Source organism: Mustelus asterias, chromosome 16 (assembly GCF_964213995.1).
Source record: "Mustelus asterias chromosome 16, sMusAst1.hap1.1, whole genome shotgun sequence".
NCBI lineage: Eukaryota > Metazoa > Chordata > Chondrichthyes > Carcharhiniformes > Triakidae > Mustelus > Mustelus asterias.
Window position 1 is genome coordinate 74,629,134 of NC_135816.1, and position 26,818 is coordinate 74,655,951.

The following is a 26,818-nucleotide window of genomic DNA, read 5'->3' on the forward strand; positions in this document are numbered from 1 at the left end:
CGAGGGGGGTGGGGGGGGGAGGACGAGGGGGGTGGGGGGAGGACGAGGGGGGGGGAGGACGAGGGGGTGGGGGGGGAGGACGAGGGGGGTGGGGGGGGAGGGAGAGGGGGGTGGGGGGGGAGGACGAGGGGGGTGGGGGGAGGAGAGGGGGGTGGGGGGGGAGGACGAGGGGGGTGGGGGAGGGGGGGGGGGGGGAGGACGAGGGGGTGGGGGGGGGGGGGGGAGGACGAGGGGGGGTGGGGGGGGGGGGGAGGACGAGGGGGGGGGTGGGGGGGAGGACGAGGGGGTGGGGGGGGAGGACGAGGGGGGTGGGGGGGGAGGACGAGGGGGTGGGGGGGGAGGACGAGGGGGGTGGGGGGGGGAGGAGAGGGGGTGGGGGGGGGAGGACGAGGGGGGTGGGGGGGGAGGACGAGGGGGGTGGGGGGGGAGGCGAGGGGGTGGGGGGGGAGGGAGGGGGGGGGGGGGAGGACGAGGGGGGTGGGGGGGGGGAGGACGAGGGGGGTGGGGGGGGGGAGGACGAGGGGGGTGGGGGGGGAGGACGAGGGGGGGTGGAAGGAGGGGGGGGAGGAGAGGTGGGGACAGGGGGGGGGAGGACGAGTGGGGGGGGGGTGAGAGGGGGGGAGGGGGGGGAGGACGAGGGGGGTGGGGGGGGAGGACGAGGGGGGTGGGGGGGAGGACGAGGGGGGTGGGGGGGGAGGACGGGGGGTGGGGGGGGAGGACGAGGGGGGTGGGGGGGAGGACGAGGGGGGGTGGGGGGGAGGGAGGGGGGTGGGGGGGAGGACGAGGGGGGTGGGGGGGGAGGACGAGGGGGGTGGGGGGGGGAGGACGAGGGGGGGTTGGGGGGGAGGACGAGGGGGGTGGGGGGGGAGGACGAGGGGGTGGGGGGAGGACGAGGGGGGTGGGGGGGGAGGACGAGGGGGGTGGGGGGGGAGGACGAGGGGGGTGGGGGGGGAGGACGAGGGGGGTGGGGGGGGGAGGGACGAGGGGGGTGGGGGGGAGGACGAGGGGGTGGGGGGGGAGGACGAGGGGGGTGGGGGGGAGGACGAGGGGGGGGAGGACGAGGGGGTGGGGGGGGAGGACGAGGGGGGTGGGTGGGGGGGAGGACGAGGGGGGGTGGGGGGGGAGGACGAGGGGGTGGGGGGGGAGACGAGGGGGGGGGGGGAGGGACGAGGAGGGTGGGGGGGGGACGGGGGGAGGACGAGGGGGGGGGGAGGACGAGGGGGTGGGGGGGAGGACGAGGGGGGGAGTGGGGGGGGGAGGACGAGGGGGGTGGGGGGGAGGACGAGGGGGGGGTGGGGGGGGACGAGGGTGGGGGGAGGAGAGGGGGTGGGGGGGAGGACGAGGGGGGTGGGGAGAGAGGGGGGGAGGGAGGGAGAGGGGGTGGGGGGGGAGGACGAGGGGGTGGGGGGAGGACGAGGGGGTGGGGAACAGGGAGGAGACGAGGGGTTGGGGGAGGACGGGGGGGGGGGGGAGGACGAGGGGGTGGGGGGAGGACGAGGGGGGTGGGGGGGGAGGACAGGGGGGTGGGGGGGGAGGACAAGGGGGGTGGGGGGGGAGGACAGGGGGGGGGAGGGGGGGGGGGGCGGGGGGGGGGGAGGACAAGGGGGTTGGGGGGCAGGACAGAGGTGTGGGGGGGGAAGAGTGGGGGGGAGGACGAGGGGGTGGGGGGAGGGGGAGGACGAGGGGAGTGGGGGGGGGGAGGAGGGCGAGTGGGGGGGGGGAGGACGAGGGCGGTGGGGGGGGGAGGGGGGGGGGGGGGGGAAGGGAAGGAGGCGAGGGGGTTGGGGGGGAGGACATCCCCACATCCATGGAATCAGTCAAGTGAAGCTTCTCTGAATTGCTCACGATGCAGTTATGCCCTTTCTTGAATCATAACAGTGCAGAAGGAGGCCATTCGGCCCACCGTGCCTGCACCAACAACACTCCCACCCAGGCCTGAAATATCTCCATAACCCCACTTACCTTGTTAATCACCCTATGGGGCAATTAATCATGGCCAATCAAGCTAACCCGCACATCTTTGGACTCAAATAAGGACACCAAAACTGTACAGTTTTCTCGGTGTGGTCTCACCAAAGCCCTGTACAACTGTAGGAAAACATCCCTAACTTTATATTCCATTCCATGACAATGTCAACATTCCATTTTACCTTCCTAATTACTTGCTGTTCCTGCATAATAACTTTGTGATTCACGTATCGCAACACCCAGATAACACTGTGCCTCCCTCTCCATTTAAATAACAGGTTGCTTCTTCCTGCCATTTTCCCACGTTACACTCAATCTGCCAAATTTTTGCCCACTCAATTAATCAATGCCCCTTTTATCCAAGTCATTAATATCGATTGTAAACACAAGGCCCCAGCATTTACACTTGTGGTATTGCAGTTGTTCCATCTTGCCAACCCGAAATTAACCCTTTATGCCTACAACCTGTGTTTCCTACTGGCTCACCACATCGGCCCCACACCATGAGCGCAATTTTGTGCAGTAACTTTGATGTGGCATCTTGTCAAATGCCTTCTGGAAATTTCGGTTCAGCATATCCACAGATTCCCCTTTGTACACATACCAAAAACAGTCAAACCACAATTTCTCTTATACGAACCCATGTTTTGATTTAAGATTAAGTACCCTGTTATAACCACAACAATAGATTTCCCCATGACACGTTTCAATTATGAGCCTAGACTGACAAGTAAAGCACAGGGAAATAAAACAGAGGCATTCACTCTTACCCGACAGGTCTCCGGTTGCTGCAGACGCTCCAAAGAAGTAACCAGTGGGAAGTCGGACTCCACTGATGTCGATACACTCTTTCCACTCATTCTTGTCCTCAACATCCGTCTTCACCTGACATAACAGAAAGAACTGAGGAAATGGGCCACTTCCATCATACCAGAAAAAAGTGTTAATTACTGTTGGGTCTTGGGCTGATAGCACACACTGCACAGGCACCTTTACAACTTTTTTGATTCAGTTTCACAACTGTGCTAGCCACCTACACCTATTTCCTTTTGTACACTGTCTCTCAGAGTTTCCATAGTGCCGCTTAGCGCTGCTGTACCTTTGGTGTCTGCATAGCCACACCCCATCAGGAACTAATACCTTCAGGAGGGAGCAGGAGAAACAAATTAAGACAATTACCTACTCAACTACAAAACTGATGTTAGAATTCCTCAACCCAATGCCAGTGTACAGGTGCTGTGTGTGGCAGTGCCAGCTGCAATTTCTCTCGAGGCAAACTGCCAAATCTTGGGCTCAAAAGAGCCACCTGATGTTCCACAGAGAGGGGGAGAGGAGAGAGACATCTCAGAAAACCAGCTCAAAGGTCACCACCTGCCCACCATTCTCCTTCACCCGAAGCAGGTCCCTTGAAGAATGGCGGCAAGTTAAACACATCAACTTCATTTCCACTGTTCTGAACGGAATATAGCTGCAACAGCTATAGCTTTTGTGTGTCTAAATTTGTATGTACATTGGACTTGGGGCGGGGTGGGGGGTCCATACTGGGACAAATTGCTTGTTAAGTTTCAAAGCTGCATGTTATTTTAAAAATCTCACCCACTCATAGCTTGTTAAAGCAAAGTTCTTCTCATCCAAGTCGATTACTCAACTTGAGAATAAAGGGGAGGGAGTGAAAGTTTACGATTTTCTCTCCTATTTACTCTCCACTGTTTGGATGCTGGACATAAACAAAATCTACCTTGGTAATGATATTACTTTCTTTGCCCTTCTTATCCTGTACTGCAGAAACTGGCCTTCCAGACTCTCATTTGCAGTCTTTTGAAGGGGGTATGAGAGGTTCTGTCACAGAACCAAGATTAGGAGATGGTGAATTAACCCATGGGATTTATACAGGCTAGGGATCCAAATATGCTAAAAAAAAACATTGAACCATGGATTTACAAAGAGCACGGAGGACGTTTACCAGAATGACACATGGGGTGATGGAATTCAGTTATGTGCAGATTGAAGCAGTGAGGATTTGTGTCAGAGTACAGAAGATTAAGGGAAAATTTAATAGAGTTGTGCAAAACTCAAAATGGAGTAAGACTGTTTTCACTGGCAGTGGGGTCACTAACCAGAGTTCACAGATTTTAAATAATTGGCAACAGAACGAGGGGGAAAATTAGGAGCACGTTTCTTTTAATGCAGCAAGCAATGATTGGGATGTGCTGCCTGAAAGAGTGATGGAAGCAGTTTCAATTGTCATTTTTAGAAAGGAACTAGATTATATATAGGTGGCTAGCACTGCGACCCCACAGCCCCAGGGACATGGGTTCGATACCCGGCTTGGGTGACTGTACGTATGGAGTGCTTCTGTTTCCTCCCACAGTCCAAAAGACATGCTGGTTAGGTGTATTGGCAATGCTAAATTCATCCTCAGTGTATCTGAACAGGCGCCAGAGTGTGACAACTAGGGGATTTTCACAGTAACTTCATTGCGGTGTTAATGTAAGCCTACTTGCAACAATAAATAATGTATTTGAAAGGAAAACAATTGCAGGGCTACAAGGAAAGAGCTAAAACCTGGGATAAATTGGACAGCTTTTCTAAAAAGCTGGCACAGGCATTAAAGGCCAAATGGCCTCCTTCTGTGATATTCGACATCACAGGTGGCAGCCAACTCCTTTGGGACTGTAATATTCCAAGTGCCACAATCCGTCACTTACCGTTAACCTTCCCCTCGAGTAACGAATTGCCAAATACGTGTCATGATCTACATTTCGGACTTCTGCAGGGCATCCAGAAAGCTCAGAGTTGCGTCCATCTTTGCTGTGGTCATAAGGCAGAGTTCCATTGTTGACCATCGCTGAGACATATGGAAACACCCGCTGCAGAGAGAGAACCAGGAGATTTAAAACAGCCACCAGCATTTATATAGCACCATTAAAGCAGTGAGTGCCAAGTTGTATCACAGGGCAAGGGCAGTCAAAACTTTACAGCAAAGCAAATTAGAAGACAAATTAGAGGACAGGTGGCCAAAAAGTTGGTCAAGAATCCTCTTAAAGGATGGGAGAGAGAGATGGACAAGTTGATGAATAGAATTCCAAAGCCTTGGGCCTACTCATTTGAAGGCATCGCCACCAATAAGAGTATTACAGTGCTCGAAGGGGCTACAGTGATTAGGCTGGTAGTGCAGGGTTGGTGGAGATAAAGTCTGGAAGAATTTGCAAATAAGAGAACTTTAAAATCAAAGTGCTGCGGTACCAAAAGCCAAAACAGATCACCAAATACAGGGATGATGGATGAACAGGACTTGGTCTGCGTTAGCATGTGTACAGCAGAGATTTGGATGAGCACAAGTTTATGGGTGATGGAAGATGGGAGGCCTTCAGGAGAGCATCAGAATAGTCAGCTTTGGATTGCATTGCAAAACAAAGAGATCAACTTCAATTACCAAAACATTAAGGGCAGTCTTGTTGCAAGACAACATTTTAGAGTGGTGCAGTCCGAGGCAGAAATGGCTGTCATGGAGCTCAGATTGAATGTCAATAACTGTAATGCCGTCTGTTTTACATGCTTTGCAACAGCTTTAAATCTGGATTTTTTTTCAAATGGTGGGAAGATCCTCAAAGCCCGATTCTCGCTGCAGCTAAAATGGCTGTGAAAAGTTAGGTGCTTTTCAAAAAAAAACTCTGCAGTTTAAAGACTTTGCACCATGTTCAGCCTCACTTCCACACTGGCCTGCTCAGCAGCTGAAGGCCAGGCCTGTTGCTCAAATGTCGTACCCCACAAATGTTCAGTCTGGAGTCACATGCTGTCCAGAGCATTAAATTGGGGTTGTGTGGGGAAAAAGGTTGGGAAGCAACACATGTAAGGATTTGGATCAAGAAAATATTGAGGTCACGTGATTGAGGTCTTTAAAATTATGAGGAGTTTGATCGGGTAGATTTGGAGAAGATATTTCCATCTGTGAGAGTGCTAAACTAGCACTCAATACAAGATGGTCATAAATTTAGTATGGAATTCAAGAGAAACATCTTCATCCAAAGAGTGGTTAGAATACAGAGTGGAGTGATTGAGACAAATTGTACAGATACATTTAAGTGGAAGCTAGATAAACTGATGGAGGGAGAAAGCAATAGAAAATATGTGATTAGATGAAGAGTGCAAGGGTTCTCAATGGAAGATCTTAGAATCCTTAGAATCCCTACAGCACAAAAAGAGCGCCATTCGGCCCATCGAGTCTGCACTGACCACAATCCCACCCAGGCCCTACCCCCATATCCCTACATATTTACCCACTAATCCCTCTAGCCTACGTATCCCAGGACACTAAGGGCAATTTTAGCTTGGCCAATCAACCTAACCCGCACATCTTTGGACTGTGGGAGGAAACCGGAGCACCCGGAGGAAACCCACGCAGACACGAAGAGAATGTGCAAACTCCACACAGACAGTGACCCAAGCCGGGAATCGAACCCAGGTCCCTGGAGCTGTGAAGCAGCAGTGCTAACCACTGTGCTACCGTGCCGCCCTTCTGCAACAAGATTTTATGGTGTTGTTCCAAAAAAATAACCAAAGAATGTGTTTTAAAAAAAGACTGATGCAATCATGAATCAATCATAATTGCAGTCAGGACAAGTGGCAACTGAGATCCTCAACAATCAAAGAATGATATCCAGTGTAGATCAGAGTTGTGGTCTGAAGAGGGATAAGAGAGAGAGAGGCTTTAACACAGTCCCACATCTAATTTTCCCCAGTGCCAAGATTCAGTGTGCCAAGATTCAGTGTGCCAAGATTCAGTGTGCCAAGTCAATTAGCAAAATTCCCTGTGTCCATGTTTTGATCATGTTTCTGATTCCTCCTTAGTTCCATCCCATTGATTGCATCATTGATTTGACACAATGATCCAACTGAAGCCTAACCAGTGGGTTGTGATGTTTTGCATAACTTCTACGAGTCTACGAGAATTTGACTATAGGGCAGGGCATGGAATAAGCCAATCAAGTCTGGGTATCACCTGGTACTCACATCAGCACTCTCATCATTGGGGTACGTATCTATGAACAGTCCTAAGCCATGGAACTTATCTTTGCTTCCAAACACAGTGCCTGCAAGAGAAAAATAGTAAAAAGGCATTAGTTACACACTGACCCTCACCACAAATGCCAAAATAGCTTATAATATGGTGTCATCGTGGTAATCCAAGGGCGAGGCTATTGGAATTTGATGATGGAATTTGAATTCAGTTAATAAATCTGGAATTGAAAGCCAGTTTCAGTAATGGTGACCATGAAACTAACAACTGTAAAAACCCACATGGTTCACTAATATCCTTCAACGACGGAAATCTGTGCTATTCTTCTCCAGCCAGATCTACATGTGTTTGACTCTTCACTGCTCAGCAATTAGGGATAAGCAACAAATGCTGGACTTGCCAGTGACGCACATATCCCGTGAAAGAATAAAGAAAAATAAACACAGACACCAGCCTTTAGTCAGAAATACTTTGCCCTGCAAAGAAAAGCAAAAATGAGTGAGGTGGGTGGGGTTCAAGAAATTGACAGATACAAGTGCACACACGTGGCAGCAAACAACAGGCTGAGCGACTGGATTCTTGTCACCCAGACTATTAGCCTTATTCTTTCATGTGGAAGGAAGGCTTTACACAACAACTAGTTTACATAAAGATGTCATTGAAACCCAGCTGATCAAGTGACTACAGGTCACAATGACCAGGCCCAGAAAACAAACCGAAACAACAGCTGAGTAACATTTAAAAGCAGACTAACTGGTTTTCTGGAGTTCATCAAGCAACAGCTGGAACCAGAAACCTGCCTTGCTGGGGGAAGGGAAAACAAAAATCATGATTCCTGATTGCTTTCCAGTGACCATGTTCCTCCCTACTCAAAATTGCTGGGTGTGGAAGTCCAGTGATCAGGTTAGGCTGGCAAAAATCAGAAACCCTGTCCCTTGTTCAGTTTTGCTCCCACTGAGCAATGATCTTTATTCTTCTATTAACACATTTTCATAGAAATCGTAGAAACCCTACAGTACAGAAAGAGGCCATTCGGCCCATCGAGTCTGCACCGACCACAATCCCACCCAGGCCCTACCCCCATATCCCTATATATTCTACCCGCTAATCCCTCTAATCTACGCATCCCAGGACACGAAGGGGCAATTTTAACATGGCCAATCAACCTAACCCACACATCTTTGGACTGTGGGAGGAAACCGGAGCACCCGGAGGAAACCCACGCAGACACGAGGAGAATGTGCAAACTCCACACAGACAGTGACCCAAGCCGGGAATTGAACCCAGGTCCCTGGAGCTGTGAAGCAGCAGTGCTAATCACTGTGCTACCGTGCCTACTGATTACCACACCTACTGATTTTATCTGACTTTTTGCCACTATTCGCATTTTTCAGTTTCTAATGACACCAGTAACACCCCCGCCTTTGTCTTATGTCCATGACACAAGTTCGGTAATCTTTCCTTTGCTCCAACCTGTCTGTCTCCCTTTCTTGCTCCATCTCCTCCCCGCCTTCTCCAACCATATAATTTATTAGTTCTACCTCTTTCAGTTCTGTAGAAAGGTCACATGAACTCAGTTTCTGGGCGGCACGGTGGCACAGTGGTTAGCACTGCTGCTTCACAGCACCAGGGACCCAGGTTCAATTCCGGCCTCGAGTCACTGTGTGGAGTTTGCACATTCTCCCTGTGTCTGCATATATTTCCTCCGGGTGCTCCGGTTTCCTCCCACAGTCCAAAGATGTGTGGGTTAGGTTGATTGGCCATGATAAATTGATCCTCGTGACAGGGAGGTTAGCAGAGTAAATATGTCGAGTTACAGGAATAGGGCTTGGGTGGGATGGTGGTCAGTGCAGACTCAATGGGCCAAATGGCCTCCTTCTGCACTGCAGCGATTCTATGATTCTCCACAGACGCTGCCACACCTACTGATTTACCGGGTTTAAGAAAATCTTTTGGTCGCTAGAAAAAATAGACATAAAAAGGATCAAATCCAATACTACCCAATGTGTACAGTCCATATTGTTTGCTTATCATAGAAATCATAGAAACCCTACAGTACAGAAAGAGGCCATTCGGCCCATCGAGTCTGCACCGACCACAGTCCCACCCAGATCCTACTCCCATATCCCTATACATGTTACCCTCTAACCTACGCATCTCAGGACACTAAGGGCCAATTTTAACATGGCCAATCAACCTAACCCGCACATCTTTCCACCGTGGGAGGAAACCGGCACACCCGGAGGAAACCCATGCAGACATGAGGAGAATGTGCAAACTCCACACAGACAGTGACCCAAGCCGGGAATCGAACCCAGGTCCCTGGAGCTGTGAAGCAGCAGTGCTAACCACTGTGCGACCGTGCCACTATACATAGAAAAGATTGAGAAAATGGGAACGAAAAGAAATGACCAAATCAATCAAGATAAACTTGATTAACTTTAATGATTCTAAAACAAACATGGTGATTTGAGTGGATTTGAAGAACGCCAATTTAATTTAATGCTTAAATAAACCTTCCTGTCAGCTCAGCCACTTCACTCCCTCACCATTTTAAACACCAACAGTAACTATTAGGCTTTCTTTTTCTGTCCTCCAACTGATAGCTTATTGAAATTATTTGATTTTCTCAACTCCATCATTCAGTTACCTTGACCGAAGGTTCATCTCCCATTAACTCAAACAATGGTTCAATTATCTGAACATATTGGCTAAGTGATTCTCTAAAGTTATTGAACAATTGAATTTGCATTTAAATCAAGTCTTCAACACAGTAAAACATCCCAAAGATTTTCACAGAAGCATTATCAAAGAACATTTGACATCAATCCACAGAAACAGATGTTAGGGCACATATCCCGGTGAGGCAGGTGGATCATGAGGAAGGAGGCCGGGGGGGGGCACTGGAAGCAATGTAGGGAGGGGGGCCAGGTGGGGCATGAGGAGGTCCAGGAGCAACATAGGGGACACGCAGGGGGAGTCCTGTGGCAGGTTACAGAAGGAATAACAGAGCTTAGAGGTAGATAAAGACAAAGCTGCCAATGATGGAGCAATTAAAATTGGGAATGCTTAAGAGGCCATAATTGGAGGAGTGCAGCTATCTTGGAGGTTGAGGGTTGTAGGGCTGGAGGAGATTATAGAGATAGGGAGGAATGATGTGATGAAGGCATTTGAAAACAATAATGAGAATTTTATGATCAAGTCATTGCTTAACCAGCAGCCAATACAGATCATTCAGCACAGCGTTAATGAATGAGACTTGGTGAGTGTTTTGAATAACCTCATAGAACAGTACAGCACAGAACAGGCCCTTCGGCCCACGATGTTGTACCGAGCTTTATCTGAAACCAAGATCAAGCTATCCCACTCCCTATCATCCTGGTGTGCTCCATGTGCCTATCCAATAACCGCTTAAATGTTCCTAAAGTGTCAGACTCCACTATCACTGCAGGCAGTCCATTCCACACCCCACACACCACATGGAGGTGAAAGATGAGAAGCCAGCCAGGAGTGCAGTGTAATGGTCCAATTTAGAGATGACAAATTCAGACAAAAGGAGCAGCTTATCAAATGCATGTGATCAAGAGTTCAGTCTTCAAGTAAAGCTGTTCACCAGATATCAAGCAGATACTAATGACTGAATGGATTGGGATGCAGTTTTTGTGACTTATCAGTAGAGTGGGCGGCATGGTAGCTCGCACTGCTGCCTCTCAGCGCCACAGACCCGGGTTCAATTCTGGCCTCGGGCCACTGTCTGTGTGGAGTTTGCACATTCTCCTCGTGTCTGCGTAGGTTTCCTCCGGGTGCTCCGGTTTTCTCCCACAGTCCAAAGATGTGCAGGTTAGGTTGATTGGCCATGCTAAATTGCCCCTTAGTGTCATGGGGACGAACATGTGTCAGAATACAGGGGCAGGGCCTGGGTGGGTTTGTTGTCAATGCAGGCTCATAGAATCCCTACAGTGCAGAAGGAGGCCATTTGGCCCAAGGGGCCTGCACCGACAACAATCCCACCCAGGCCGTATTCACGTCACCCCAACATATCCATTCTGCTAGTCCCCTGACACTAAGGGAAATTTAGCATGGCCAATCTACCTAACTTCCACATCTTTGGACTGCGAGTGGAAACTGGAGCACCTGGAGGAAACCTACGCAGACACGGGGAGAATGTGCGAACTCCACATAGACAATGACCCCCAAGGTCAGAGTCGAACTTGGATCCCTGGCGCTATGAAGCAGCAGTGCTAACCACTGTGACACAGTGCCATCTGATTGGTCGAATGGCCTCCCTCTGCACTGTAGGGATTCTATGATAAACTATTATGGTGCTACTAATATACAAGCTTGTTTGAGTTCCCATTGACTGTTACAATCTATATACTTGAGTCTATGATCGGTGAAGTACTTAAAGTCACTGCAAAGTGTTGCCAGCACTGAGAAAAACAATGATAAAAACGAATAAAGAACATTATGGCGCATGTCAATTCAGTTACATTAACAACTACAACACAATACAGGCCAGCTATAGAACTAATTGCAGCACATCACTGATGAACAGCACTCCACAAGTCTACTATTAGCCTGCTATTCAAGAAAGGCTGCATAATTCATCACCAAAGGACAGTCTTAATCCCAAAGGTCTAGCAATGAAATTTAACTTGTAATTTCAATCCATCAACACTACTGTATTCTGGCCATTAAATACAACTCGACTGTTCTATTAAACAATACTCAGCTACAGCCAACATCATAGAATCATACAACACAGGAGCAAGTCATTCAGCCCACCAAAGCCCTCTCTGAAGCAGATATTCAACCGTCCCATTCTCCTATTCATTCCCCAGGGCCCTGAACATTACTCCTTTTTAAACATCCAATTTCCTTCTCAAAGTTGAATCTGCTCTCATCACCCTTTCGGTCTGTGCATTCCAGGTCACAGAGTGGCAGTGGTTAGCATTGCTGCCTCACAGTGCCAGGCACCCAGGTTCGATTCCCGGCTTGGGTCACTGTCTGTGTGGAGTCTGCACGTTCTCACCGTGTTCGCGTGCATTTCCTCCAGGTACTCCGGTTTCCTCTCATGCTCCGAAAGACGTGCTGGTTCGGTGCATTGGCTATGCTAAATTTTCCCTTAATGTGTCCAAACAGGCGCCGCAATGTGGTGATTAGCGGATTTTCACAGTAACTTCATTGCAGTGTTAATGTAAGCCTACTTGTGATACTAATAAAATATTTAATATATTTCTCCACATTTTCGCTTTGGTTATTTTGTCAATAATCTTCAATTTGTGCTTTCATGTTACCAACCCTTTAGCCAATTGACAGTTTATTTACATTATCAAAACCTTTAAGATTTTAAACACCTCCCTCCTCAAACAATGTAAGTCTCTCCAAATAACTGAATTATTTAATCACTGGTACCACTTGAGCAAGTCTTCCCTGCACCCCCTCCAAGGTCTTGATAGTAGAACATAAAGATTAGCATAATGGACAGGCAAATTTAGTATTGACAACAGTGAAGTAATGAATTTAAGAATTTTAGCTGAGAAACACATGAACAATAGTAGAATATAAGCTGTTTACAGCAGTTTTCGGCCCAACTTGTCCATGCCGCCCAGTTTTTACCACTAAGCTAGTCCCAATTGCCCGCATTTGGCCCATATCCCTCTATACTCATCTTATCCATGTAACTGTCTAAATGCTTTTTAAAAGACAAAATTGTACCCTCTGGCAGCTCATTCCAGACACTCACCACCGTGAGTGAAGAAATTGCCCCCTGGATGCTTTCGTATCTCTCCCCTCTCACCTTAAATCTATGGCCTCTAGTTTTAGACTCCCCTACCTTTGGGAAAAGATGTTGACTATCTACCTTATCTAATAGAATAGTAGTTCTAAGACGTGTACAAGTACAGAGGAACCTGGGGTTAATGTGCATAAGATCTTTGAAAAAGTGACAGGACATATGGAGAGAGTGGTTAGCAAAGCATATGGGATCTTGGATTTCATAAATAGAGGCCCAAGTACAAAACCAGGGAAGTTATGCTGAAGCTGTATAAAGCTCTGGTTAGGCCACAAATAGCTTAGCACACCTAGTTCTGGTCAGCATATTTTAGTAAGAACATGACGGTTCTTGAGAGATTGCAGAGCAGATTTGCCAGAATAGTTCCAGGAATGAAGGATTTTAGCTACAAGGCTGGGGTTGCTCTCCTTGGAGCAAAGAAAATTGAGAGATTTGCTGGAGGTATACAAGATTATGACAGGTTTACATAAACTGGACAAAGAAAAGCTGTGCCCATCAGTTAATAGTACAAAGACAAGAGAGTACAGATTTAAGATTTTAGGCAAGAGATGCAGGGGCCACGAGGAAGAACCGTTACCAGCAAGTGGTAATGGCGTGAAAATCACTGCAATGAGACTGGAAGCCCTGGATGAACCTGTATCTGAGGTCATCATTGCAGATGTCAGAGCAGCTTTCTCGAAGGTCAACCCATGGAAAGCAACTGGCTCGGATGAGGTACCCGGACGAGCACTCGGATCCTGCACGGATCAGCTGGCGGAGGTATTCGCAGACATCTTCAACCTCTCTTTACAACAATCTGAGGTCCCTATCTGCTTTAAGACGACCACCATCATCCCGGTACCTAAGGAAAACCAAGCAGCCAACCAACCAACCGACTATGGGCCGGTGGCTCTGACATCCAACATTATGAAGTGCTTCAAAAGGCTAGTCATGGCACGAATCAATTCCAGCTTCTCAGACTGCCTGGACCCACGACAGTTTGCCTACCGATGCAACAGGTCCACAGCATATGCCATTCTCCTGGCCCTGCACTCAACCCTGGAACACCTAGATAAGATGTGGAGATGCCGGCGTTGGATTGGGGTAAACACAGTAAGAAGTCTCACAACACCAGGTTAAAGTCCAACAGGTTTATTTGGTAGCACAAGCTTTCGGAGCGCTGCCCCTTCATCAGGCGAGTGTGAGTTCTGTTCACAAACAGGGCATATAATGACATAAACTCAATTTACAAAATAATGGTTGGAATGCGAGTCTTTACAGGTAATCAAGTCTTAAAGGTATAGACAATGTGAGTGGAAAGAGAGTTGAGCACAGGTTAAAAAGACAGGACAGTTAGTGAGATTTTGCAAGCCCAGGCAAGTCGTGGGGGTTACTGATAGTGTGACATGAACCCAAGATCCCAGTTGAGGCCGTCCTCATGTGTGCGGAACTTGGCTATCAGTCTCTGCTCAGCGACTCTGCGTTGTCGTGTGTAGTGAAGGCCGCCTTGGAGAACGCTTACCCGAAGATGAGAGGCCGAATGCCCGTGACCGCTGAAGTGTTCTCCAACAGGAAGAGAACACTCTTGCCTGGTGATTGTCAAGCGGTGTTCATTCATCCGTTGTCATAGCGTCTGCATGGTCTCCCCAATGTACCGTGCCTCGGGACATCCTTTCCTGCAGCGTATCAGGTAGACAACGTTGGCCGAGTTGCAAGTGTATGTACCGTGTACCTGGTGGATGGTGTTCTCACGTGAGATGATGGCATCCGTGTCGATGATCCGGCACGTCTTGCAGAGGTTGCTGTGGCAGGGTTGTGTGGTGTCGTGGTCACTGTTCTCCTGAAGGCTGGGCAGTTTGCTGCAGACAATGGTCTGTTTGAGGTTGTGCGTTTGTTTGAAGGCAAGAAGTGGGGGTGTGAGGATGGCCTTGGCGAGAAGATGTTGTAGCTTCTCTACTCCGGGGAAGTACTGGACGACTAAGGGTACTCTGTCCGCCATGTCCCGTGTTTGTCTTCTGAGGAGGTCAGTGCGGTTTTTCACTGTGGCGCATCGGAACTGTCGATCGATGAGTTGAGTGCCATATCCTGTTCTTATGAGGGCATCTTTCAGCGTCTGGAGGTGTCTGTTGTGATCCTCCTCATCTGAGCAGATCCTGTGTATACGGAGGGCTTGTCCATAGGGGCTGGCTTCTTTAATGTGTTTAGGGCGGAAGCTGGAGAAGTGGAGCATTGTGAGGTTATCCATGGGCTTGCGGTACAGTGAAGTGCTCAGGTGACCATCCTAGATGGAGATGCGTGTGTCCAAGAATGGTACATTGGGGAAACCATGCAGATGCTACGACAACGGATGAATGAACACCGCTCGACAATCACCAGGCAAGAGTGTTCTCTTCCTGGTGGGGAACACTTCAGCGGTCACGGGCATTCGGCCTCTGATCTTCATGTAAGCGTTCTCCAAGGCAGCCTTCACAACACACGACAACGCAGAATCGCTGAGCAGAGATTGATAGCCAAGTTCCGCACACATGAGGACGGCCTCAACCGGGATCTTGGGTTCATGTCACACTATCTGTAACCCCCACGACTTGCCTAGGCTTGCAAAATCTCACTAACTGTCCTGGCTGGAGACAATACACATCTTTCAACCTGTGCTTAACCCTCTCTCCACTCACATTGTCTGTACCTTTAAGACTTGATTATCTGTAAAGACTCGCATTCCAACCATTATTTTGTAAATTGAGTTTGTGTCTTTATATGCCCTGTTTGTGAACAGAACTCACCTGATGAAGGGGCAGCGCTCCAAAAGCTGGTGGCTTGTGCTACCAAATAAACCTGTTGGACTTTAACCTGGTGTTGTGAGACACCTTGATAACAAAGACATGTATGTCAGACTCCTATTTATTGACTACAGCTCAACCGTCAACACCATTATTCCCACAAAACTCAGCTCCAAACTCCGTGGCCTGGTCCTCGGCTCCTCCCTCTGCGACTGGATCCTGAACTTCCTAACCCACAGACCGCAATCAGTAAGGATAGGCAACAACACCTCCTGCACGATCATCCTCAACATCAATGCCCCACAAGGCTGTGTTCTCAGTCCCCTACTATACTTCTTATACACCTATGACTGTGTGGCCAAATTCCACTCCAATTAAATTTTCAAGTTTGCTGACGACGCCACCGTAGTGGGTCGGATCTCAAACAATGACGAGACAGAATACAGGAATGAGATAGAAAATCTGGTGAACTGGTGCGGTGACAATAATCTCTCCCTCAATGTCAACAAAATGAAGGAGATTGTCATCGAATTCAGGAAGCGTAAAGGAGAACATGCCCCTATCTACATCAACGGGATGAAGTAAAAAGGGTCGAAAGCTTCAAGTTTTTAGGTGCCCAGATCACCAACAACCTGTCCTGGTCCCTCCCATGCCGACACTATAGTTAAGAAAGCTCACCAACGCCTCTACTTTCTCAGAAGACTCAGAAAATTTGGCATGTCAGTTACAACTTTCACCAACGTTTACAGATGCACCAAAGAAAGCATTTTTTCTGGTTGTATCACAGCTTGGTATGGCTCCTGCTCTGACCAAGACTGCAAGCAACTACAAACGGTCATGAATGTAGCCCAATCCATCACGCAAACCAGCCTCCCATCCATTGACTCTATCTACACTTCCCGCTGCCTCTGCAAAGAAGCCAGCATAACTAAGGACCCCACGCACCCCGGTCATTCTCTCTTCCACCCTCTTCCGTCGGGAAAAAGATACAAACATCTGAGGTCACGTACCAACCAACTCAAGAACAGCTTCTTCCCTGCTGCTGTCAGACTTTTAAACGGACCTACCTCACACTAAGTTGATCTTTCTCTGCACCCGAGCTATGACTATAACACTACATTCTGCACTCTCTCATTTCCTTCTCTATGAACGGTATGCTTTGTCTGTATAGCGTGCAAGAAGCAATACTTTTCACTGTATGCTAATACATGTGACAATAATAAATCAAATATCGAATGGTGGAAGAAGAGTGGGTGTGGAGGGATATGGTCCAAGTGCAGGTCAGTGGGACTAGGCATAAAATGGTTCGGCAGAGACAAGAAGGGCCAAAAGGCCTGTTTCTGAGCTGTAATTTTCTATGGTTCTAAGAGATGGTGAATGATTTCAAAAGGAAATAGATGAGCATTTAAGGAAAATAAACTTGCAGCGCCATGGGGTTAGAATGGGGGAATGAGACTGATTGCACTGTTCCATAGGCACTTAATGGGATGAATGACTTCCATGACTATCCTATCCTTCCTCAAGTGTAGTGCTGAGAATTGGTCACAGCATTTTAGCTGATTCCTAACTAATCTTGATAAACATTAAAGTTGGCTTAGCACCAGCACTCAAGGGTGCAGCAGAAGATCAGCAAGGCAAGACTGCTATGTCTGGAAAAAAGCATGGCAATTAATAGGCTCGTTGCTATATTGCAGCAAGTGTAACAATCAAGAGGTTTTTGGGGTCAAGGCCTGTTCCCAAGTCTGAAATCTAGACCAATGCTCCAGTGCAAATCTGAGGGAGTGAGATTTAAACTAAAGCCCTGTGATGGATGTAAAAGATTCTAACGCACCCTTTGACAAGGGCAGGGGAGATCCTGTCAGTGACCTGGCCAACATTTACCCTTCACCCAAAGCAAATTTCCTGACAATTATCATACTGGTGTTTGTAGGAGCTTGCTGTGCTTCTTGCATTAGAACAGCTACAGCACTTCAAAATATAATTCACTGGCTATGAAGCATTTTAGGGAGTCAGAGATATACAGCACAGAAACAGGCCCTTCAGCCCAACTGGTCCATACTGACCAGGTTTCCCAAACTGATCGAGTCCCATTTGCCTGTGTTTGGTCCATATCCCTCTAAACCTTTCCCATCCATGTACCTGTCCAAATGTCTTTTAAATGTTGTACTTGTATCCGCCTCTACCACCTCCTCTGAGAGCTCATTCCATATATGCACCACCCTGTGTGTTAAAGCGTTGCCCCTCAGGCCCCTTTTAAATCTTTCCCCTCTCACCTTAAACCTATGCCCCCCCCCCAGTATTGGACTCCCCTACCCCAGAGAGGAAAACCGTGGCTATTCACCTCATCTATGCTCCTCATGATTTTATAAACCTCTATAAGATCACCCCTCAGCCTCCTACACTCCAGAAAAAAAAAATCCCACCTATCCAGCCTCTCCTTCCAATTCAAACTTTCCAGTCCCGGTAATATTCTTGTACATCTTTTTTGCACCCTTTCCTGATATATAGAATTACAAATTATTTCTTTAAAGGTCGCTCAGGATTGTACCTGCAATAAAGGAGGATTTCTGACGAGTCTATTTCTCCCTCAATTTTCGTGCAACATGCAAAAACATTCTGGAGCTGAAGGGGTATCAGCCACACTGCTAGTATCGACCCACTTTCTATCCACTCGTCTTACAAAGGGACTGTATGTGACCTAATTTTCTCATTCCCATATACAAATAAAATCACAAATTGTGGATTTTGGATTCGTGGAAACTTCAGCTTCTTGTATTTTCAATCATGGGATAACAGAGGGTGCAGTACCGTACCAGGGCTTAAACGATCCTTTGTGTACCAGATAGCTAACCCGTCACCATGAAGATTCTTTTTTCCAGTTCCATGAACTTTGAACTGGACATGGAGCTCCCAATCTTTCAGGTAGCATGGCTGTAAAGACAGAGACAACACTGGTTGGAGTCTTAAAGAAATAGCAATCACATACAGAGCAAAGGACGTTCAGAGTTAAAGAGATACACAGGTTTTTTTAAACACTCAGTATTTGTGGACAGAGTAAATGAATTCTGGATGAGTCCACACCCAAAACATTCACTCAACCTGATCTTGCAGTTGCTGTTCAAACAGCATTTTCTGTAACCTTTCAGATTTCCAACAATTGAAAATTTTTATTTAGCCTTTTCCCTGACATTAGTCTGAACCCAGGCAGTTGACAGTTAAAAAGGAATGACATGACAGTGCATCTATTCCCAGTTTCTTCCTGTCTTCCTTCTCAGTCTGAAGGTTTGGATTCCTGCTGGGGACGGGGATCAATATGAATAAAAGCAACAGCATCATCAACACTCCCAGTACCCTCTCCAAAGCGTGAGTCTAGAGTGAATGAACCAGACTACTTGTCTGTTGGAGAATCACAGGAGCTGAGCCTTATTTTACCCTTGCACACACATTTTTGAGCAGTTAACAGAGGACCTTAATTAGGAGTGGGAACCATTTCCCAGGCTCAGAACAGCAATAGCACAAACAGCAGAAAGGATTTTCTTTAATACCTTTAGTACTAGATTCAGTTTGTTTTGGTAGTGATGGTGGAAGCTACTTGTTCTTCTAATCATTTTCCACATTAAATATTGCATGGTATGGTGCCAGTTTAGATTCAATTTAAACTATTGTGGGGTGGTTGGATGGGGTGGGGGTTTAACAACTCAAGGGCATTACCAACCCACTGCCTATGCTCATGACCTTTTAAAGAATCTGCAGCACTACTCCCAGCAAGAGGCACACTCTGCAGGCTTCCTGGTCAACATTCTTCCCGCACCCAGAACCACCAGCTATAAATTCCTCTCCTTGCTCTCTTTGCAACTAAACAATCACTTTCAACAAGGAAAGATCTTACACAAAAAACGTTCTATGAAACTCCATCAACTTTCTTACAAAATACTCTTGACCAGTTTGGGAACAAGGAATCAAAGTGCATATAAATGAAACGAATGATCCCTTTGTCAAACCAATTGCCTACTTTCCCCAATCACTGGCTAAGTTTGGGTAGTTTTCCACAGAACCATCTTTAGCTGCTTAATTAATGACCTTTTCTCCATCATAAGGTCAGAAATGGGGATAACTGCTGATGACTGCACTATGTTTAGTACCATTTGAAACTCCTCACTTACTGAAGCAGTCCTATCCATATGTAGCAAGACCTGAACAACATTGACAAGTGGCAAATAACATTCACACCACACAAATGCCAAGCAGTGACTATAAGAGAGAATCTAACCATTTCCCCGTGACATTTAATTGCATTACCATCACTGAATCTCTCAACATCAACACTAACCATTACTTGCTAGACCAACCAGAAAATCTGTGGCTACAAGAGCAGGCTTGAGGCTGGGTTTTCTCCTGGGCAGCATGGTGACACAGTGGTTAGCACTGCTGCTTTACAGCGCCAAGGACCCAAGTCCGATTCCAGCCTTGGGTGACTGCCTATGTGAGTTTTGAACGTTCTCCGTGTCTGCATGGGTTTCCTCCCATAGTCCAAAGTGTGCAAGTTAGATTAATTAGCCACACTAAACGCACGGGGATAGGGCTTGGGTGGGATCTCTTTCTGAGAGTTGGTGCAATCTCTTTCTGCACTGTAGGATTCAATGGTTCTCCAGTGAATGATTCATCTTTTGATTCCCCAAATCCTTTCCAACATACAGGGCACAAATCAGGAGTACAAAGGGATACCTTTCTATTTGCCTGGATGAGTGTAAGCTAGCAAGAGTGGATTGGATACTTCTATGAGAAGGAAAAACTGTGTCAAATCAGTGGGTGGCATCCAAAGCCGAGTTTCTACTGGCACATGGTAGACATGTCCCCACAAAGAAAATAGATGGCGCTGCCAAATCTAGAGTCCCTGGTTATCCAGAAGCAGATAGTCTGAGATAAAGCAGAAAAAGAAAGCTTATGACAGTCATAACAGACTTAATACCTAGAAAGCCAGTGATGAGACAGTACAGATATTAGGAAAGATTGAACAGATTTGGGGTTATTGTCTCTCGCAGAAAAGACAGAGAGGTGACCTGATAGAGATCTTTAAAATTACAAAGGTACTCAATATGGTGGAGGTAGAGAGATGTTCCCATCTGTAGAGACTCCCAATAGTATCAAGCTGTCACAATAAATCCAACATGGAATTCAAGAGAACTTCTTTACCCAGGTAGCGGTCAGACTGTGGGACCTGCTACAAGGAGCAATTGTGGCAAATTGCTGTATTTAATAGAAGCTAGACATTCTCTTCCTTTCTCCCTCATGCACACGTTACAAGTTCAAGATGAAGTGGGAGGTGGCTGATGTGGAGTATAAACAACAGCATATATCTGCTAGGTTGAATAGTCTGTTTCCACGTTGTAAAATTCAATGTCACTCTGGAGATGGGTGTAAGCAAAGCCAATGAGTCAAAACCTTGCGCAACATTTTTGCAGTGGAAGATTTGGTTGATCTTCAGGAAGGCAAATACAGTAACTGGAATAAAGTGTTCAGTTCAACTAAAGTCGGTACAATAATTTCACACCCAGTACCCTTGATCAGCAACCTTTTAACAGCAGTGTACTGTTCACTATTACCACCACACACACTTACCACTCGGTTCCAGATTGATCCCACTTTACTGCGCTCATCGGGTGTTAGGCGGATGTAATGACCTGTCAACATGGTGTTCCCACCAAAATCCCATAGAGGCATAGAACTCGAGCCCACTCCTGTAGAAAGAAGCAAAACAAGTGTTAGACAAAGGAAATAATACAAAGCTTCCAACAAAGAATATGTCACTGATCTTGGCTGGGGTAGCTCGAAGGGTATTTTGCATATTGACCTTCAGAGCACTGCTGAATAGAAGAAACACGGTTAATGTTTTAAATTTAATACGACTGTTCTGCAGTGCTGCTCTGGAGAAGTCTTATTGGACTCAAAAGTGTTAACTCCTTCCAGAGATGCTACCAGACTGGCTGAGTTTTTCCAGCATTTACTGTTTTTATCTCAGATTTCTAGCATCTGCAGCATTTTGCTTAATTTGAGCCTAGGAAATTGAGCCAAATCTTTCAGAATGAAACACTTCCATATGCAACAGGTGATAGACATTTGGAACTCTCTTCCACAAATGGCAATTGATGCTGGGTTAATCACTACTTAGTTTATTCATTTTAATTAACAAAAATTAAGGGATTTGGCATAAAGGCAGATAAATGGGGTTAGGTTGCAGAAGAGCCATTATCTCTGACTAACAGGCACATATGGTTAAATGGCTTACTCCCGCTCCTACTTAAAGCCTTAAAGTCTCCAAACTTGGGTAGAGGAGATCTGAGTTATATTTGTTACGATGTTTCCCCACAGAAAACAATACACCATGTTACATCTCACTCAGATGCTGCTGGACCTGCCTAGTTTTTCCAGTGTTTTCTGTTTCTATTTCAGATTTACCGCATCTGTAGTATTTTGCCTAAAAATTAGTTGCTGGAGGGTAATGGGTCCCTGTGGAACTGCAGCCCAAGATCAGCCCATGCATTAGTACAGAAAGAATTTTCACTTATGTAATATCTTTCACATCCTTAGGATGTCCAGATGTATTTCACAATTTTAAATTGTGGGGCAGCATGGTGGCACAGTGGTTGGCACTGCTGCCTCTCAGCGCCAGGGACCCAGGTTCAATTCCGGCCTTGGGTCACTGTCTGCGCGGAGTTTGCACATTCTCCCTGTGTCTGCGTGGGTTTCCTCCGGGTGCTCCAGTTTCCTCCCACAGTCCAAAGATGTGTGGATTAGGTTGATTGGCCATGCTAAATTGATTCTAGTGTTAGGGGATTTACAGGGTAAATATGTGGGGTTAAAGGAATAGGGCCTGGGTGGGATTGTAGTCAGATCAGACTCAATGGGCCTAATGGCCTCCTTCCGCACTGTCGGGATTCTATGATGATTACTTCTTCAATTGATAAAGACAACAGCCAGTCAGTACTGAGCAATATCCCAGTTTATTATTGATGGGGTTGGTTAAGAATGTAAGAAAAATGAGCTGCAGTAGGTAATTTGGCTCTATCACAATTCCACCTTTTCGCACTATACCCATTGCCTTCAAGTTCCTTACCACCTAAAAGTCTATTGACTTTGAATGTACTCACCAACTGAGCATCCACAACCCTCTGGTCAGTGAATTCCAAAGATTCACAAACTTTTGAGTGAAGAAACTTCTCACTCAGTCCTAAATGGCTCACCCCTTAATCTGAAATGGCGTCCCCCGGTTCGACATCCCAGCCAAGAGAAACTTCTGCAATTACCTTGTAAAAATTTTCAATATTTAAATGAAAACATCTCTCATTCTTCTAAACTTTTAGAGAACACAGACCCAGTCTCTTCAATCTCTCCTCCCAAATGGGCGGCACAGTGGTTAGCACTGCTGCCTCACAGCATCAGGGGCCTGGGTTTGATTCCCGACTTGGGTCATTGTCTGTGCAGAGTCTGCACATTCTCCCCATGTCTGCGTAAGTTTCCTCCAGGTGTCCGGTTTCCTCCCACAGTCCGAAAGATGTGCTGGTTAGGTGCATAGGCCATGCTAAATTCTCCCTCAGTATACCCGAACAGGTGCCAGAGTGTGGCAACTAAGGGATTTTCACAGTAACTTCATTGCAGTGCTAATGTAAGCCTACTTGTGACTAATAAATTAATAAACTTCAAGGATCAGTCTGGTGAACCTTCTCTGCACATCTCTCTGTAGTCAATATATCCTTCCTTAAATAAGGGGAGCAAAACTGCACACAGTGCTCCAGATGTTATCTCACCAAGGCTCGATACAATTACAGCAAAACATCTTTACTCCTATACTTAAAACCACTTGCAGGCTGCAGCATAAAGCGTATCCCTACCTCATAGCGGGTGGTCTGTGGCTCAAGAATAGAAAGTTTCAATTACTGTATTTCGAAAGCAGACATTAAGCATTTTCCCAAGGTTGGTGCTTAAAAATGGTTCTCACTTATATTGGTTAAAAGCAGTACAACATGAGCCATCTGCATGAATGTCAATTTCAAAGATACTGCTGACAACATCTTAACTGCTCAGTTTATTTTGGGCAGTAACAACCAACAATAGCGATTTTTCTTCTGCTTCTTTGTAGACTGAATGATTTCAATAACAGCAACAAATGTTACAAATAGAGGTGCCTAAAATTGAGTACTTTCGATACCATGAGTACTTCTCATTGGCAATGACACTTGTGAACTTAGGTGAAAATTACAGTACATTGGAAATCATTCAGCACTGCAACTTAATACATGGCTAAAATGTTGAAGATCTCAGTTCATTTATGTTATGTGGCAATCAGGTCAAATAATTCAGATAAATTTTATTCTTCAGCTGATCCACAGAAAAGGAGTGATATAGAAAAAAGAAGAGAGACTTGTATTCACATACTATCTTTCACAACTCGAGATCGCAAAGGACTTTACAGCAAAGCAACTACTCTTTTGAAGTTTTGCAACTGCTGTAATGTAAGATCATGTCACTCACTTCAACTTCCATATTACTTCCCTTTCTATTTGGTTTCTTTATTTTGTAAATATAAATTGCTTCATTTTGGTTAACTTCTGTTGCAACTGCCCTTCAAAATAAACATTTTGTACAATAATACACTACATTTTTCATTGTATTGTCTCTGTGGACTGCACCAACTCTGTTCTTTGTTTAAATCATGAACCGACAGACCACAAAGAATGAAAAAAGTAGCAATCCTAAATATATCGTTCAAACATTTGCACATAGGGCTCATGGGGGGAAAATAAATCCAAAAATTAACATCAATTAATATCTATCTTAAAATAGCATGACAATGACACGAAACTATAAGAATTCAAAATGGACATTTGAGATCGATGAAGATCATTGTCAAACTATCCAAACCTCGAGCTATGGTTCCAGATGGATTGCATCCAAGCATACTTAAAGGAACATAGCAGAAGCTATATGGGTAAATAATGACACATTCCTATGCTTAAAAAAGTCCGGGAAATTACTTTATCTGTGGCAGGAAAGATATTGGAATTTTTAGACAAAGATTTTAACAGGAAAACATCTAGAAACTAAAAATATAATTAAAGTAATCAGCTCTGATTTCAAATGGGAAAGTCAAACTTGACTGACCTCACTAAACTTAGAGGAGCAGACATTGAGGATGAACCTGGGAAGGGAATGCACAATGAACGTTAGGACACCAGAAAGTACAGAGGACCAAAGGGACATTGGGGTGCATGTACATAAATCCCTGAAGGTAGCAGGACAGGTAGATAAGGTTGTTCAGAAGGCATATGGGATCCTTGCCTTTATTAGTCAAGGCATAGAATACAAGAGCAGGGAGGTTATGATGGAGCCGTATAAAATGCCCATTAGGCAACAGCTAGAGTACCGAGCGCAGTTATGGTCACTACACTATAGGAAGGATGTGATTGCACTAGAAAGGGTGCAGAGGAGATTCACCAAGATGTTGCCTGGGCTGGAGTGTTTCGGCTATGAAGAGAGGCTGGTTAGGCTGGGATTGCTTTCCTGAGAGCAGAGAAGACTGAGGTGGGACCTGATCGAAGAGTACAAAATGGAGGGACATAGATAGGAAGGAACTATTCCCCTTAGTTGAGGGGTCAATAGATTTAAGGTAGGGTTGGCAGATATAGAGGGGATTTGAGTAAAAGCTTTTTCACCAAGAGGGTGTGAAAATCTGCAACTCACGGCCTGAAAGGGTGGTAGAGGCAGGAACCCGTACAATATTTAAGAAACATTTAGATGAGCACCTGAAATGCCATAATTTACAAGGCTGCATACCAAATGCTGGAAAATGGAATTAGAATAGATAGGTGTTTGATGGCCAGTGCAGACACAATGAACCAAAGGACCTCTTTTTCTGCTGTAATAATGCACTGTGCAATATATTTGGAATTTCAACAAGTGTTTATAAATGTACTGCATAATGGAGTTTTGACCATGGTCAGAACACATGCGTCAAATAGTAGAATGGGGAGCAAAGTGACAACAATACAGAAAACTTAAGAGTTAAAGTAGTTACTCAAGTTCGTCAAAATTGGGAAGTGATTTTCTACAGGGATCAATGCTGGAACAACCGTTATTCATTACTTGCATAACTGAATTGGACTCAAATGAAGATACATAAAAATTAGCAAACTACAACAAATTGTGAAATGCAGTTAAATAAGAGACTGCAGCAAAATACAAAGACATTAATGGCAAAATGATGTTCAATGTAGGTGCATGTAAGGTGGTAGGAATAATAAAGAAAATAAGAATCTAAGTAGGGTAGAGATGGTAGCGACCTTGAGATGCAGATGTGGGCTGGTTAAAAGAAGCAATGTGGTTAACACCGTTATAAAAGTAGTACAAAGTCCTCGAACATAATTCAAAAGCAGAGTTTGTTAGTTAAACACCTCAGGTCATTTGGGGGGGGGGGGGGAGGTGAAGAGGGGCAGTCGTGGATTGTAGATAGATTACCAACAGAAGTTTTGATGAAAGGACATCGATCTGAAACATGAACTCCCGTTTCCAGAGAGGCTGTCAGACTTGCTGAGTGGTTCCAGCACTTTCTGTTCCTAAGTCGGATTTCCGGGATCTCAGTATTAGGGTTTGTGGAGACTTTTCTGCACGTATGACTTTGATCACGGGAGACTCAGACTCCGGCCCTGGGGTGGAGTCCAGCTCCCTATGCCTCCTGCACTCACCCTGATACGGCTTCATCAGACTGTGCTCCCGCTTCAGGTGCTCGCTGTTGCCGTCCGTCATGTCAGCCGCGGCCGGAGCCAGGCCCAGGCACGGAATGAGGAACAGAGCCCATTTGCCGAGTACAGGCCGCTCCGCGGCCGAGGCCCGTCCTCCCCGCCTGTCCCAGCTCCTCCTCCCGCTCCCTGTACCACACCGAACCGCCGCCATCGCCTCGCCAGTCATTTCCGGTGAGTCCGCCGTTACCAGGGACCCCCCGGAAAGCAGTGCGAGGGGAGAGAATGGGGAAGGAGATTGGAGGGACACGCTTCCTCTCTGCCGGAGCCTGTCTTCTCAGGCTTTCTCAGAACTATCCCCAAGGCTGGGAACTGTGCCGTCTGTTAACTTTGCCACGGTGGCAGATCCAGTAAATGGCTGCCCGGAGGATCAACAGGGCTGCACCCAGGCCAACCAATCAGCGGAGAGCAGCTCAGGGCTGGGTGAACGCCACAGGGTAACCCCCCAGTTCAGGTCAAAGGTCGGAACTTACACTGTCCGTGGACA

At 46.6% G+C, this 26,818-nt stretch overlaps 1 protein-coding gene across 1 annotated transcript; it reads right to left on the reverse strand.

Annotated features, from left to right (window-relative positions):
- Positions 1-2,583: 2,583 nt before the first annotated feature.
- Positions 2,584-26,718, reverse strand: LOC144505253 (vesicular integral-membrane protein VIP36-like). The gene is made up of 6 exons (XM_078231290.1): positions 26,278-26,718; positions 21,158-21,276; positions 18,352-18,469; positions 6,982-7,061; positions 4,677-4,838; positions 2,584-2,853 (listed from the first exon to the last, which is right to left on the reverse strand). Exons 1-6 carry the CDS (start codon positions 26,498-26,500, stop codon positions 2,599-2,601), a joined length of 957 nt encoding a protein of 318 aa, XP_078087416.1. The 5' UTR covers positions 26,501-26,718; the 3' UTR covers positions 2,584-2,598.
- Positions 26,719-26,818: the final 100 nt, after the last annotated feature.